Source organism: Lissotriton vulgaris, chromosome 1_1 (assembly GCF_964263255.1).
Source record: "Lissotriton vulgaris chromosome 1_1, aLisVul1.2, whole genome shotgun sequence".
Lineage (NCBI taxonomy): Eukaryota > Metazoa > Chordata > Amphibia > Caudata > Salamandridae > Lissotriton > Lissotriton vulgaris.
In genome coordinates this window covers 2,023,916,425-2,023,933,978 of record NC_141685.1, presented here as the reverse complement: position 1 = coordinate 2,023,933,978, position 17,554 = coordinate 2,023,916,425, and the positions used below count along the sequence as shown (strand labels likewise).

Here is a 17,554-nt window from a genome sequence, read left to right as displayed (position 1 = left end):
GTCCCTATCTGAGGGATTTTTGAGGGGGGACCTAGAGTTGTCTCTCTGAGGCTCTTTTGTGAAAGTAGAAACATATTGCGGAGCTAAATTTGTATCTTCTTAGGAGCTATTAGGTCTTTCCGAATTCCGGCCACAGTGCCTGGAATTACTAAGGTTTTGTCATCTGTGATCCAGCAATTGCGGGGAGAAGGAAGAGGATGATTGAAATTGATCATGTTGTGAAGGTTGGGTTTCCATGTCTTGAAGTTTAATACAGTCTAGACATTTCTGTAGATGATCCGGCTCATAGAAATCTTTAGAATCTCTAGTTGTTGCAATTGAGGTCGCATGGACAGAAAAGTTTTCCGTCGTTCATTTTGTTTCCTTAGAAAAATCAGCTTGCATGTGGATAAGATAACCTTCAAATAAGGAGCCTTGTGCGCAGGCTGCAGCCAATAATTGTCTTGTTTTCTCATGACGAAGAAAACAGCCAATAATGGGTCTTAGACGCACTGCAGGATCTTTACATGGGGGACCAATTTTGTGAACATGTTAGATTTCTAGAAGTGGGGTAAAAGAAATGCCAGCCATGTTTGGAAGGATATTACAAAGAAAAAAAGCTCTGGTGTTTTGGCCTTCGATATGTTCCGGAAACCCAAAGAAGCGGATGTTGTTTCTCTACTGCGGTCTTCTATGTCGACGATTTTGCTGTGGAGGAATAGAAGATCCTGATCTTTGCTTTGAATTGAGTCAAAACGATTTTCAAATATCAGGATTCTAGAGCCAAGACCTTCAATTCTGGTGTGAAAGCTTTCAATGTCTGTTACAATTGACTTGGTCTCCTCAGCCAAAGATGTAATTGTGGCATCCATCCCTTCCAGTAGGCAACTGTCCCCGGAAATTTCATGTAGTATACGTTGCATGGTCTCAGTTGATGCATGTTCAGTAGTATGGGGCGAGACCTGAGAGTAGTTGGGTGAAGAGGATGTAGTTACTTTTGTTGGCATGAGGTTAGATTGCTTGAAAACTTCTGTGAAGAAACGTTGTTTAGGATTCTTGCTTCCTTACTTATTAGTAGACATTTGAGTGTAGCGCTTGATGGAAAATTTTAAGTAGTGTGGAGACATTGTTTCGTGGTATAAAGTAATTATATGTAAACAACTTGAAAAATCTTAGATATGATTAATGAGCTGGATAAAATGCTTGCAATAATAGTACAGTTGGTAGCCATTTAGTCAATAAATGCAGAGATTAGCAATATGTCACTTTCAATTTGTTATGAAAAGCATGCGTAAGGGCAGAGAAAAGGTTCCAGGAGAAATACCAACAATATACTAGAATTGTTAAAATAAGGGTAAAGTAGTTAAATAGGAGTAATGGTTGTTGTCTCCTCCTAAAATTACAAACTTATACATATACGTTTATTTAGAAAATTACAGGAGGACAAAAGGAGGGAGACAAGTTGAATCCTTCCACCTCTCCTCTTAGTTGGTCTTGTCTCTACTCTAATGGCTCATTACTCCAATTATTATACTACTTCCCCAATGTTCTTAATTGTTGGAATTCTGTATGGTCTAAGTGCATGAAGATATTTAATTGCAACGTCCCTCTATCCATTCAAAATGTTCTACTTGGATCCCGATCAGTTGATTCCAACGTTACTTCACTGAAAATGAGATTAATTGATCTTTTTATTGCTCTTGCTTTTAAGGTTATTCTTACTTGTTGGAAAGATAACTCTAAAATATGGATGCTAAAATGGTGGAATGTTATTTGCGATGAACATAGAAAATCTACTGTCTCCTCCTCACTGTTATCCCAGAAAATCAAATCTGCTTTGCTCTGGTTACCTTTTACTACTTTTCTATCTGCGCGCTCCTCCTTATCCTAATTCCTACCTACTTCCTTCCTCCTTTTCTGTTTTGCTATTTATTTCTTGCCTCCTTATTCTATCTTTTCTACATTAAAAAACAGTTACAAAATATAAATATATTAAATTATTAATATGATTGGTTCTAAATTTTCTTCTTTACCTACCCTAGAGCATAACATTATATTTTACAGTTTTCATCTAATAGCAATGTCTTTTTTATTGTATTATACCTTTAGCATGTGTGTTTCACTAGGATGTGTCATTATTCAACATAATAATTTAATGATATTTTTCCTTCTTATAATACCTGCAAATCTCTGTATTCTCTTTTCATTCTCAATAAAAATTAATAAAATCAAAATGCTACCGGGGCTTAAAAAGTGGTGCATACGACTGTTATTCTACAATATGAGCCATAGCTGGTGTTTTTATTAGATTAGGTAGAGGTTTATTAGAAATTGCACATTACATACTATGATCTGGGTAGTCTCTAGGCACTTTGCAGAAGGTCATACTTGTAAAACAAAAACTGAAAAGCCTGGGATTATAAATCACCCCACAGCAGGGCAACCCTGCACCCTCTGCTAGGCCATGAGCAAGAAATGTAGGGCCAGTGAGAAGACTTTAGAGTCAATGCTCAATCCTTCTGTGATCCTTCAGTGCAGACTTCAGTGCGGATTAGTGGGAATCGCCATGGTGCTTTAGTGAAAGAACAAAAAGCTGTGATACAGACAGTAACTGGTACCAAAGCAATGTCGTGCGGTAGATAGCAGGAGAAAAAGTGTCTGAGAGTAGGAGTCGGGGAGAGAGATTGTTTTGTAAATTCAAAGCGTGAGACCATTAGCTGTAGAATTTCAGGGTATCCAGAGTGAACCAAGAAGTAAGCAGGTGAACAGAAATCTACATGAGGAAACCGAATTGGGACTTTTTCCACTCATGTACGATTGTCTGGAGTGTGTTTGTGAACAGCTATGGTAGAGGTGCAAATAGTCAGAATAATAATGTGAACTCACTACTTTAAAGGCCAGAGGAACCAATGTTCCACCTTGAGGCATGAGGGGAGGGTGGTGGCCAGCAGCAAGGAACAATGAACTGCAGCACATTTTAGAAGCAATTTCAACAGACTCTATAAAATAATAAAATATATTTTTTCTGAATGAAATAAAGTCCAATATGACTAACCTTTGAACCAATGTCAATTAATAATATGTGAAAAATGAAAAGTCTACACTGAAATGGTCCTGTGAGCACAGTTTGAGTATGAATACAATGCCATGAGTTTTGAATGGAAAATGGATAAATACAACTATTGTCGCTGGTATACGACATTCCTTAATTCCATGTGGATTTAGTGCTTGTAGTGTGTTCAAAATTTTAAATGATACCATGAGCCAGCTACTGAGGCATGGTATACACTGTTTTTTCATAGTATGACAAACAAGTTTCATTTGATTAAAAAAAATGAAAAGAAATTGGGGGTGAATGAAAGCTATATATTTCTGAAATGTACTCAAGGGCCAAAAGACATTTGTTCTACTCCGAATTTCAGATTACCCATAAGATGATTCTGAGAAAGTTTTTGTAAAATGTGTTTTTTGTGGATACTGACTTATGATAGGAAGTAAAAAATATAGCGAAATTCAACAGATAATAGCAAATGTTCCACAACTCTACATTCTTACACTTCTGATAACAATGTGTGCCCACAAGTACATTGCCCTGGACAGGAAATGCCTAAGAGCATGACTGTGGAACGCAGATGAAAGACGTTTGGAATTAGGTTGTTTGTTGGGAAGCAGGTAGTTGCAGTATTTGAGCCTCGGGTTGTTGGCACCTAGAAAACATGCCAACCCTATATATTTCTGAACAGTAGACATCTGAAAGAGTTCTGGGTGGTGTGGTTTGCGTGAATACCACCACTTTTTCCTGCCAAGAATTACATGTGCAGGTCAAACAGAGTTTCCTCAGATTTCTGTGACAGAAACAGTACCTCATATGTGTTGGTGGATTATTGTAACTGATGCGAAATGGCCAATAATTTGACTGTGTTAAGTCAACAGCACTGTTCCTGTCTCATGCAACATGCCCACCCACTCACATGAGTTACTGTTTTAATCAGGTGAAGTGCGGTAACATTAGATGCTAGGACTTTTGCCCTTTACTTGCAGGTCTGGAGTATTGTGCAACAGAAAAGTAAAGATAGTGTGATGTTTGTACTCATACTTTGACATTTACACAGGATTCTAGGATATAAAGTGTGTTAGGATTTGAGTAGTCACATCACAGTCGATCTCCTTGTGTCTCAGAAGCATCTGTGATCAGTAAATTGCCCTAAATGCTTGCTAATCCAGGGCTCAAATACAAGCAAAATCTATGGGAAGCCCACATCATCCTAAAGAACCCCGACTGCGAATGTTCACAAAAAAAGTCTACAATAATGTATTGAATTATTATTGGTCAATCAACTCAATTGGTCTATGTGACTAAATCCCTCATTTACTCTCCACTAACATCAAGATCGCTGTGATAGATATATCTATAACATATAACAACAACTAATCAAACAAGCATTCTACAAGTCTTGTTTTTTCAATTCTATAACATTTATTCAAATATTGTAGAAGTATCATGATTTAAAAAGCATCCCATATTTACATTGTCCTTTTTGGGAGGACAGAGCCTCTGTCCAGTCTTCCTCATCCATTGGGCCGACAACTCCCTCCCATATCTCCCCAAGATACTGCAGAGACTGGGAGCTATGCGTGAACAGGGACTGGTAGATTTTGGAGATCTTGGAGATCTTGTGATGAACATCGTTGCCTCCACCGGACTGAACTCTGCCAGCGCCTACAACCCCATCCAAGCTAGGGGAAATGGCATGTCAGAACTGCAAATACTTAAAAAAATTGGTTTTTGACATTAGGATATCTTTTTGCAGATCTTCGAAGGATTTCAACACCAAACCCCGCATAACATCCCCCTAAGTAGTTTTCCATGTAGCGTCCCAGTCATGAAATCCAGACTGAGCCGCCAACTGCGGCAGGCGTCCATTGTGCCATAAGTGGTCTCCTGATTCAACCTATTCCACCAACCCATCTGTAGCGATTCTTGGTATAAAAGCTCCCAGTATGTTATGTTATGTTATGTTAATTGATTTTTTGAGCGCACAGCTGTCCCAGCGAAGGGGCGTCCCGGCGCTATATCTGAAAAGGTAACATAACTAACAGAATCGAGAAAGTAGGGAAATTTAATAAGGCAGGGGGAAAAGATACGTTTTAATAGCTTTCCTGAAAGCAAACAGATCTTCTAAAGATCGAATATTCACAGGGAGCGCGTTCCAAAGCTTGGAAGCCAACACAGTAAAAGAACGGCCGCCTAGTCTGCATTTTTGGAAGCGTGGAACGAGTGCTAAATTTTTACCTGCAGAGCGAAGGCTACGTGAAGGAGTGTACAGGGACAAGAGATGCTGGAGGATGGTAGGGGTGTCAGTTTTGAGAATTTTGAATGCGAAGCAGAGGGTCTTGAACTCTATGCGCCTGATTACAGGCAGCCAATGTAATTTAGAAATTGTGCTGCGGGCTGAACAGAATCGTGGCAGGCCTACCAGAGCCCTGGCAGCCGCGTTCTGCACTCGCAGGATTTCCGCCTGATTGGCGCCCAAAAACAATGAACACGCGTAGTCAAGCCTTGAAGAAACGCTAGCTTGAATCACCAGCTGGCAAGTGGAGGCATCGAAAAACTTGAGGATATGCCTCAAGCCACGAAGGATGCCTAAGCATGTAGATGCCACCTTCTTAGTATGACATGAGAAGGTAAGTTTGGAGTCAAACCACACGCCAAGATTTTTAAGTTCAGCTACCGGTTTAGGGGGGGGGGCCTGCTCGTTAGGCCACCAGCTCGCATCAGTATGAATGGACATCGTTATTCGTCATCTGGCAACCGCCGCACTACAACTCCAAGAAAGCCCTGGGTTCTGGCGGTTAGGAAGTTGCAAATGGCTGTCTGCATATAAGCACCTCCCATTGAAGAGGAAGGTGCTTGTCAATCATTCCCGATGCCTGACGAAGCCTTGCTTACAACCTTCGTGATCACTACAGAGGAATCGCTGCGCGGATGCTTTCCTTCCCACTTTGGACGCCGGAGGAAACGCTGAGCGGACGCTTTCCTTCCCGCTTGGGACGCCTGAGGAATCGGTGCGCAGACGCTTTCCTTCCCGCTTTGGACGCCTGAGGAATCGCTGCGCGGATGCTTTCCTTCCCACTTTGGAATTCCAGAACTCGCTGAGGGGACGCCTTCTTTCCCGCTTCCAAGGTAGGATTGCTCTTGTTGATTCTTCCCGGAGATAGCGTGGCTGCGTTATCGAGTCTCCAGACCCCATTCCTAGGTCACCATCACATTTCATGACACTCTCGCATTTGCCATCACTAAGCTTGGAAGAAGACTCCGTGCTTTACGACGCAACCCCTGTAATGATGTTAATTACAGGATCACAGAGGAACATGTTCCTAACTAACTCAGAAGTATGCGGTATTCCCTGTAAAGCATGGAACCTGTTCTAGTGCTGTGACTATAACAGCGGTAAACAGTATCCTGCTAATTTGTGATTCAGCCCCAGGACTCAAGGGCAGTTCAAAGACAAACATTGCTGGGCACCGAGTAAGTGCGCAACGGTTCCTTGCAGAGTGTGAATGTGTCCTAGTTTTTGTTCTTTGTATACCAACTCTCCTTTCTATCTTTATAGTTACTTCTACGTCAAGAAGATTCCTGCACCTTAGACCAGACCTAAGACGAGTGCCATACCGGTAGTGTTCTTTCTTATTTTGTCCCCTTCCCTTTTCCCCGGGGTGCTGCTGCCTTAGTTGTGTTTACCACACTGGGGGGGTTTGCATTTAAGGGAACTGGGAGGCTCCTCTTCAAGCTGTGGTCCCTGCTGGCTATTACAAGAAAGGTTAGTAGCATATGTGTTTCTATTTTGGGCTACTACCATTCTGTCAAAGACTTGACACCATCTTCTGTAGCGCCTGCCTCCAGATCTGTAAAACAATCCACACGGCAGACGGTAGGGAGCATCTCAATGGCGCAGAGTAGAGAATTGTGAGTGTAGTGTGGTCTCCCATGCACTTTCGTTTGACAGCGTACGCTGGGTCAGACCTATCCCCATCCCACCATTTGTTAAGGACCAGCAGATGCGAGGCCATGTAGTACGAAAGAATATCAGAGGTTGCCAACCCCCCCACAGTATGTGGACTGAAAGCAGGTCCGTAGGGCCACCTTAGCCACCCCATCACCCCAGAGAAACTGACCCAGGGCCGCGTTAACTTGACAGAACGATCTAGGAGAAATCGGATATAGATGGTTTTGCAACTGGTACAATAAGCGCAGGAGCAAGACCATATTGAAAATGGCTGAGCGACCATACATAGACAGGTGCATGTGAAACCAGGTTATAATGTACTCGCGTACCCGAACCCATACAGGCTCCAAATTTCTATCCCAAGAAGTGGTAGGCCAATCAGATAGGAACACGTCCAGATATTTCATCCCCCATACACCACCTGCACCGCGGATGCCCAAGAGTCAAGATTTCCCTCCTCACCGAGGACCCACGGTGGGTTCATGTACAGACCGGAGGTCTCCCTGAAGATCTGCATGATGCGTAACAGCAGTGGGCATGTCCTATCCAGATTAGTAAGGACAAACAACACATCGTCGGCATAAAGGGCGATACCATCTGACAATCCAAGCGCCCATTTGAGACCGGTCACTTTGGCGTCAATCCGCACCCCGGCAGTAAGGGGCTCCATCGTCAATGCAAACAAATAGGGAGACAGTGGACACCCCTGTCTAGTATCCCGTACAATGGAAAAAGTAGATGAGACAGAGCCCACCACGCGCACAGACGCAGTTAGGTCTGTATATAGTAGGTTTAGATAGGACAGAAAATGAGGCCCTCTGTTCACTCTATGTAGAAGTGCAAATATGTACACCCAACTCAGAGAATCAAATGCCCTATCCATATCTGCCAGCAAAAACGCCGCTTGCTCCCCCAAGCCCCTGACGGTCACAACAGCAACATGTGCCCGGCAGATATTATGACGGGTCCGGCTTGATCAGGATGAACTAAGGAGGAAATATGTGCCGGAGGCGGTTGGCCAACGGACCTTTGCCTCAACGTTTAAAAAGGAGATAGGGTGGTATGGCACATGTTGATCAGGAGGTCTACCAGATTTGTGGAATACTACCACTTTCACATGTCTCCAAACACTAGGCAAGTGACCCTGTTCCCTAGCCTCTTCCACCACTTTGCAATTGTGGGGACCTAGCTGCAAAAAAAAAACCTTCGAAAAAATGTGTTCGGGAAACCGTTCGGTCCCGGAGTGTAAGTTCCCTAAGGCGGCACTCCGTTCCTCCTCCGTGAGTGGGCGATCTAACTGCACTCACTTCATCTGGAAAGGCCTGAGGCCATCTAAGAAGCACCCTATCACCTCTGCCGATAGGCATTCCTTGGGGGCATAGAGATCTGCCTACTATGTAGCAAAGATCTCGGCAATGGTCGAGGGGTCCAAAACAGGTGACCCATCCATCCCCACAATGCCCTGGAGAGCCTGGGAGCAAAGCCAACCCTGACAGTCTGTGAGCTGCTTGCTCGTTTTATCCCGCCACTGATAGCCCTGTTGCGCGAGCAGCAATTGGCGGTGGACCAGCCGCCCCCCTTCCTCCCTACTACGCGCCTCCAGGCTAAGAATTTCAGCTTCCGCTCATATGAGAGATTCTCTGCGCGTTCCACAAAGTGTGGGCTTCATTGCCTCCCAGAGAGATTCGCCCCTTTCACCGACACATATTAAACGACAAGTATTGATCAATTGCTTCTTCCATACGTTCTCTGTATTCTTCCTTCTGGAGGTTCCAGGCCGAGAGGCCCCACCTAAAGGGCCCAACCGCCGTCCCTGCATCTAGAGTGATGGCCACCGGCGAATGGTCCGAGAGCCCACGAGGAAGAATATCGGCTGCCACCACCCTGCTGTCCGCCGCCCGGGAAACAAATATGTAGTCGATGCGGGAGAATGAGTCATGGCTATTGGGAGATTTTAACTCATTCTGGGACTCGTCCCTGGACACAACCCACCCACATAGGGCAACGGGGGGAGGGGGGTGTTCAGCAAGTCGCTTGAAACTGCACTACAGGGGTTAGGTCTTCTAGATGTATGGAGGGCGTTCTCACCCCACGACACAGGATTATTCCTTCTTCTCCCACTCGCATAGGACCTACTCCAGGATTGATCATGCATTCATAGCCAGTCCCTTCTCCGCACACTTTCAAGATGCCAGTTCCACCCGATTTGCCTCTTGGACCACGCCCCTCTAGAACTGGTCCTGGATTGTCCCGCACCACGCTCTAAACATGCAAGGTGGTATTTCCCCAACTTTATAAACAAAAAAGGGAGGTAGAGGGAGAAAGGCTAGGGCTCACCCTCCTAGTATTAATAAGTCACACAAGATCTCTGGGGACAGAGATCAAGAACCAAGCCGTAGTCTATGACTCTATTCCCATAACACACAATGGTGTCGGAATAGTGTCAATAGTTCCAAGAAAGAAAAAAAGGAAAAATATTCCTTTTTTAGGTGTCCCCTCACTCACCAGGGTTGTCCCACGGTGACTTGCTTCATCATAGGGGCCATCCCAGCCCTCTACGGACTGGGGCGTGCTGCTACTTGCGGAATTACGTAGGAGCACTTACAAAAGACTATGTGTGGTGCAAGGAATGTGATGTGAAGGAGTGGAGTATATGTGATTAGTTAAAATTACCTGCCTAGTGAGTTGCAAATACTTTATTCTGGCTCCTAGGTGGTAAAGCTAAAAATGGGGTAGAAATGGTAGGATACCTAAATTGTAATGGGTTTAGGTGTACCTAGCAACTCCTGTCTGCCAACATGTTTCGTGCGTCCCCCTAGCACTTCCTCAGGGCTACACATATTGTCTCAAAAGCAAAGAAGAGAGCGTCCAATAACAACCGGGACGCTCTCCTGGAACCAAAGACTATCCCTGTACCAAGTAGCGACAGCGATAGGAGACCGATCTGTATCACTACTTATAATGTGGCTTCTGATAAGGTATCAAAGATTGTGAGAAAACATTGGAGGACCCTAAACAGCGGGGGCCTAGATCTGGCGTTACCTATGTTCAGCCACCGCAAAGGGAGAAACCTGAAAGACCTGTTGGTACATACTAGGCCAAGAGAAAAGGTGGGACAAGTACGCCTTTTACATCTGTTGCCACTTGGTCACTATCCATGCACTGACTGCAGCGTTTGCCATTTAACAAAAGCAACTAAGAAAGTGACATTCAACAATGGGGTCACTTGGGACATAAGGTCATACTCCAATTGTAATACAAAAGGCGTGGTTTATATGATCACGTGTGCGTGCAATCTGCACTATATTGGAATGACGACAAGAAAGATCTGTACACGCATGATAGAACACCGCAGTAGCTTTAGGTGCAAACATTCGAACACCAAAATGAAAAATGAAAAATTCTTACTTGGAACTATTGACACTATTCCAACACCATTGTGTGTTATGGGAATAGAGTCATAGACTACGGCTGGGATCTTGATCTCTGTCCCCAGAGATCTTGTGTGACTTATTTCCCCAACTTTCTCAGCAGGGATCGTCTTCTCAGGGACGAATTAATAAAGGAAAGGCAATCACTGAGTTTTTTTTACCTTAACGATCCTGCTCTAACCTCTCTTGCTAATAACTGGGATGCCTTCAAGGTGGTCATATGAGGGGAAATGCATTATAATAGCTTCTGCACTCAAAAACCAACGCAAAGGGGAAAGGCTGCTTCTAGAAGGGGAACTCCGAAATGCCGAAAATTGTTCACAAGACAAACCCCTCGTTTTGGTCTCTAAGGAAAGTCACGCAGCTTAACCCCTTCGATGCTGATGACGAGCTCAGCTCGTCATCAGCTACGGCGCTCGTATGCTGATGACGAGCTGAGCTCGTCATGTAACGCGGTATTTTGAAAATAGCCGCACACAGCGGGAAAAGCCGCCACAGCGATGCGGTTAAGGGGAAGGTGCAGGCCATCTACACTAATGGGGGGCAAATACCTCTCCTGCACCAGCAAGCCCAAAGTTACGAGGGGGGAAATAAAGTTGGTGCCCTGTTGGCACGTCAACTCAGAGCGATGGAGGAAAAAAATACATTGCACATATAGTATTTATGAATGGGGTCTCCCAGAAAAGCGAAGACGGGAAAGCCAGAGCTTTTGGGGAATTCTATCGCTCCCTGCATAAAGCTAACCCGCTGGAGACGGTTAATCAGGAGCAATATCTAGAGACTCTTGCTCTGCCACAGGTATTAGCTTCCACGAACGAAGATCTAATCAGACCTATCTCCAGTGAGGAAGTAAAGAAGGCGATAGACACACTTAAGCTTCAGAAGGCACATGGCCCAGATGGGCTAAATGCTCACTTCTATCGTACCTTCGTGCCGGAACTGGTTCCCGGAATAGTAACCCTCTTTAACAACATATCAGCTTTGTAGCGGGTGATTTCCGTCATCCCCAAACCGGGAAAAGATCCCACAAGTTGTGCCTCTTACAGGCTTCTTGAACTTAGACACCAAATTATACTCTAAAATATTAGCCATTTGCTTAGAGCATGCCATTGGTCATCAAGGCGGATCAAGCAGGTTTCATAAAGGGTAGGCAAACCCATGATAAGTTACGGAGGCTGGTACACATTATTGAGAAAGTGCACCACCCCCTTTTGTACTGCAAAGAAAGATGTCCCAGCAGCCCTTCTTTCGCTAGCTGCAGAGAAGGCCTTTTATCGGGTCAATTGGGCCTTTATGACTCGAACAATGAGGACGTTTGGGTTCAATGAGACCTTGTATAGGCATGGTGCGGCCAAATACTCCGCTCAGAGATCCTGGGTATTGGTGAATGGGGTGGCTTTGGAACCCTTTAGTCTCTCACTGGGAACTAAGCAGAGTTGCCCGCTATCTCCTCTGCTTTTTGCTCTCAGCATCAAGCCCCTAGCAAAACTCATCTGGATCAACCCAAATATAGGTGGGTTCTGTTTGGAACAGACAAGTACAAGACCTCTCTTTTTGCAGACAACGAGCTGCTCCTAATCACAACGCTGGTGTCCTCTCTTCCGGCCATCCAAATAGAACTTGCCTCTTACGAACAAGCTTCGGGTTTAAGGTAAACCTTTCGAAGTCCTAACTCCTTAACTTGACTTTGCCCAAGGAGACTATGCGGATCATAGAAGAAATGTCCCCTTTCCAAAGCACACACAAAGACATCACATACCTGGGTATCAGACTTACTCCTAAGATACTGCACCTCTATGGGGATAATTACCCCCCCCCTGTTAAGCCAGCTAAAAGAGGACCTGGCCAGATGTAGAACAGACTACACCTCCTTGATTGGGCGTATCAACGCCATCAAAATGAATGTTCTCCCTAGGCTGCTTTATCTTTTCTAAGGCCGAATAATTCAAGTAGACAGGGTTCTCTTTAGCGACCTGAAAAAGATGATCAATATGTTCATTTGGCAGGGTCAGAGGGCGAAGCTGTCCCACCGGGTGTTAACCAAGGCGCGAAGGGAGGGGGGATTGGCATTACCGGATTTCTTGGGATACTACAGAGCGGCTCAACTCAGGGTGATCACTGACTGGTCACTCCGTGAATCTGAAAAACTCTGGCTCCACATGGACCGACAAATAGTGGGTAGGACAATTAGGGATCTCCTATGGAAGCAGAAGCAAAATTGTCCATTAAATGCTTATATTAGCACCCCCACGGTTACCACTTTGAGGATTTTGAACTACCTTGCAGATCCACGACCCTAACCACCTTCCCTTTTCCCTATACCCCCATCCACTTCAACTCCGAGTTCCCTCCAGCTCTCCAGGAGGGGCCATTCGAAGGCTGGCGGGAGGGCTGTTGTCTCATGATATCTGATCTTTATAAATAGGGGAAGTCACAGACATTTGAGGATTGCACAAAAAATTTCAAGCTCCATCCCTCTGAAAAAGTCCACTACATACAACTTAAACACTGTGTTCAACAACTGCAGGTTCAGCTAGCCACAACTAGGGAATTACTCCCAATCGAGCAGTTTGCACAATCGGGGACTTCCATAAAAGGGCCCATTTCCTTTCTTTACTTACTCATACGGGCTCTGGGGTAACACTCAACTCCGAGACACCAAAGGTTTGGGGATTCCATTCTAGCCACTCTGTTGGAGGAAAAACAAGGCAACTCCCTATACAGGGATATCCCCAAATGCAACCTATCCATGTTCTTAAGGGAGGCTCACTATAAAATGATGTATGATTGGTACCTGCACCCTCAGAAACTGCACACAATCTTCCCTAAAGCCTCAGATAGATGTTGGAGGGGTTGTGGGCTGCTGGGGGACTTGAGGAATATTTGGTGGGACGGCCCCTGCATCAACCCCTTCTGGAAGGAAATTTTATCCCAAATCAAATTGATCCTGGGCTACCCAATTCCCGCAGCAATGGAACAAACTCTTCTGGGGATTCGGAACTCCAGCTTGAAACTTCAAACACCAGGGGACCGTTCAGTGATGTGGCTGAGCTTGGGGGCAGACAAGATGACGTTAGCGGCAGCATGGAAGAAGGCGAAACCCCTTCCCTAACGCAATGGCACGCCAGGTTATGGCAAGCACTAGCGATGGAAAGGATGGCAGATATAGTGAGGACTCGAAAAAGGGGTTTGACTATATTTGGGCCCTCCTGGTCGTATACTTGTTGGAGGGACTACCCTTTTTGGCATGTGCATCCAGACTGAGGGCTTCCACCTCTTACATATCCAGTACTCCTGGGAGGCCACTACCCCTAGGTCGGGGGGTTCGGGCGGTCCCAGACCTCATTCTCACTTATGACCAAGCTTGAACTTTTTTTGGCCGTGATTCCACGGTTTATTTAGTTATGTTTATCTTTGAGTTATGTGGCAAGAACGGGTGGAGGTGGGAGACGTGAGTGTCAAAGAATAACATGACCAACTATGTGAGTTATAGGAGTTGTGGCACATGATCAGCCTAGCAGTGGCCAGCGAGGGTCATGAAGGGAGTTGCCAACGCAGATCGAGTCTTAGTACAGAAACGGAACATGGTACTTTTGATCCTTGTAAATCATGATCTGTAAGCAATACTGGCGGCTCCCGTGAATGTTTGTGTTGTATTGTTCTAAATCTAAAACAAATAAAAACATTTTGACATAAATATCATCTTTACAAGGATGGTGTGAATAGGGATGCTTTTTCAGTCATGATACATCTGCCACATATAAATACCTGCTATGGAATTAAAGAAATATGACTTGTAGAATGTTTGATTAGATAGTTATATTTGATAGATATGATTATCAGAGGGATCTAGATGCTAGTAGAGAGTAAATAAGGTATTTCCTCACAGACTAATTGAGTTGTATGTCCAATATTTAATTCAATATTTTATTAATATTTTATTGTAGACTGAGTACCTATTTGTTAATGTATTCCTTGAGAGTACTGACCCTTTTTTTACCTGGGCTCAACTACAGCATATATCCCCAATAAATGTCCCCAATTAAAATATTCACTTGTATGTCCATCCCTGCTGAAACCAGTTAAAAAACAATTTGGCTGATAATCTCACATGCACAAGACCTAGGGAACACATTCTATAGAAAATATAATTCTAAAGCTTTTGGCAACAATGTTGCAGACCTACTTACACACCCTAAACAGTGATGCAGGTTGTTTCTTATACAAGTTTCAATCTTGAATTAGAGTTTGGCAGATGAGTCACTCTGTTATACACGTGACAAATATCCAGTCAGTCTTATTACAAGTAACATAGGATGTAATGTAAAGTTTTCTCATAGTCCCTAATATCTACAAATCCCTTTAAGATCTCTCATTAATCCACAAAATTCCTCAACTTAATATCATCAAAACTAAGATGTGTTTCCTGAGAGACCTTGCTTCTTCAGGGCAAAGCTTATAAATCCTATACTATTTCAATATATAAGATCTGTGTGAAGTGAAGTATATGTTGTGGTTAATATAGGAGATTTCTTTATAACGTCGTAATTTAGGTAAACATTTCAGAATTTCATTCACAGCTCAGAGTGGGGACATAGTAATCCCATAAAGTTTGGAATTCTACGTATAACCACACATATTTGGTACTGGCAGACTCCAAGCACTGAGGTAAACATTTTTTAATGATTTCGTCCATTGGACAAAAACAACAAAATAGCAATCAATAGCAATATCTCAACATTTTTCATTATATGTTCAGGCTACAATGAGAAATTGACACCAGCTTTGCATGAATATACAGCCCTCAATGTTCTGAAAAAACATATAGTTTGTATGGGTGCATAAAGAGAGAAAGAGCTACATGTGTTTAAACCACTAACATAGCGGTGTGCAAACAGCCCAACACTGAAAGGGTTTATTGCTATGAGAAGGATGTATTTAAATTTAATTGTGTTAGAATTATCCGCATACTTTTGGCTCTAAAGAGTAATGTACATATCATCTGGAATTTTACTGAAACTTAATATGCATATTACGTAAAGTGTCCATCAATAAACAACATGTTAATACAAGACACAATTACACCAGTGATGCATTTCAGATGAGTCAGACTACACACTGTACCTTAAGCTGGAGTACCAAGTCCATGCGGTATTTCCCAAGGGGATTAATGTCATTGAGTATTAATGCTATAATAATATCAATTCCATTAGACTCATGAGCAGCAATGCAGGTCTGTAAAAACATTGAAATTCAAATCAATAGAAAGAATTAACTCATCTATATTTTATAGCTATCAGCTCTAATGAGGCCTACACCATATTCTAAATAAATACATGAAAAAGATAAAAAGGAGACAAATATGGGACTTCAGAAAGGCAAATACCACTCACACACATAAGTAGCAAACATTTTAATGGAAACGTTTTTATCACAAACATATATGGGCATCGCCTATCTGGTTTGCTCACTTTCCTAGCAGAAACGCTTTAGTAAACACTAGTATGGGGTCATGTGAAAGTTCCAGGTTATGCTCCAGAGAGACAACAAATTTCCAGAAGTTGGGTTACCAGACATTTATTTCTCAAACAAAATAGTATAAACGTTTAGGAGCTATGTAAAGCAATGTGCTAATGACTACTGATTGTAGGATTTTTCCAGAAACATAGCTCCTGTTCTGCCGTCTTAATTTAAATGTAAAATAATAGGATCAATTTCACAGTAGCTTTATGGATTGTGGCACCATGATTTTGACTGAAGGAGATTTGAAGATCAAGAAAAAAAAATAAAGCTATGTATTGACTGGTTAACAATGACTTCCTAGTGTGACATCTTTATAGCATCACATGAAGATGCCCAAACAGATTATTTAACAAAGGATTATATATAAAAACAATCTTGTTGCCTATTGGGTTATTAAAATTGATTTTTCACAAATCTTATAATGTGCTGGAGAAGTAGTCATGGATTTGTGCTAATACATAATGAATTAATATTACAAATTATAATCATTCTTCTCTACAACTGGCTTGTCTTAAAATTCTCCATATTTATTTTTTAGAGCACTACACAGCAAGAAACAGTGAGGAGTGGATCTAAATTCAAACATGCAACCATACTGTAGGATTTTATATCAATTGTATATAATTATAAGCCAAAAGCAGAAACACTACATTTGGAATTCTCTGGTATCTCTATAACATTTGAGACAATATCAACCTAGATTGTGAGCTGAGGAGTTACCCCCACTTACATACATCATCAATTAGTTATATTAGAAAAATAAAAGGTGTAAGATTTCTATCTTGACCAGTGGCATTTGAAGAGACTACAAGGTTTTGTAGCTGCCACCTTATAGTTCAGCCTTTATATATCTCACCAACAGGGTGTTTGACCTTAAAACAACTAAGGGCCAGATGTAGGTGGCCGTTTGAGGCCATTTACCGAGCGGTAATGGCCGATTTTGGCCGTTAACGATCGGTAAATGGGTGACAGGTATGTAGGGGGCATTATTTTACCGAATCGGTAAAATTACCGAATCAGTAATTTTACCGATTCTGAGGCACCCAGATGTAGGTGGGACTCTTCAGAGGCCTTACCGAATCGGTATTTTACCATCAAATCCAATTTGATGGTAAAATACCGATTCCGGTGTGCATGCACCTGTGTGCATGCACACCTATGCCATGTGACAGGCAGACCTGCCCTTAGGGCATGTATGCCTGCCACATGGCACCCGAGCCTGTTTTAGGGGGGGCCAGAGGGTGTCAAAGTGACACCCCCTGCACCCTTGTGAAAATCGGTATTTACCGATTGGTTAAATACCGAATCGGTAATGCCCATTCATTCCTATGAGCTTCAAAGCCCATAGGAATGAATGGGCATTACCGATTCGGTATTTACCGAATCAGTAAATACCGAATTCTTCCGATTCGGTATTCCAGCACATCTGGAATACCTACATGTACACCCCTTAGATTTACCGATTTTTAATTACCGAATCGGTAAAATTCGTAATTAAAAATCGGTAAATCTATTTTACCTACATCTGGCCCTAAGCCCCTCCCTAACAAACAGGTTAATATATTCAGGTAATCTAGACTGGTGATGACTGTAAATGGTGGAAAGGGTGCTATG

At 43.1% G+C, this 17,554-nt stretch overlaps 1 protein-coding gene across 5 annotated transcripts in view; it reads right to left on the bottom strand.

Annotated features, from left to right (window-relative positions):
- ITPR2 (inositol 1,4,5-trisphosphate receptor type 2) overlaps positions 1-17,554 on the bottom strand; it is a 1,555,333-nt gene that overhangs the window by 382,707 nt on the left and 1,155,072 nt on the right. For all 5 annotated transcript variants that reach the window (XM_086920227.1, XM_086920242.1, XM_086920233.1 and 2 more), the window contains one exon: positions 15,542-15,652. In XM_086920227.1, coding sequence (XP_086776353.1) covers positions 15,542-15,652 — 111 coding nt within the window. The remainder of the gene's footprint in view (positions 1-15,541; positions 15,653-17,554) is intronic.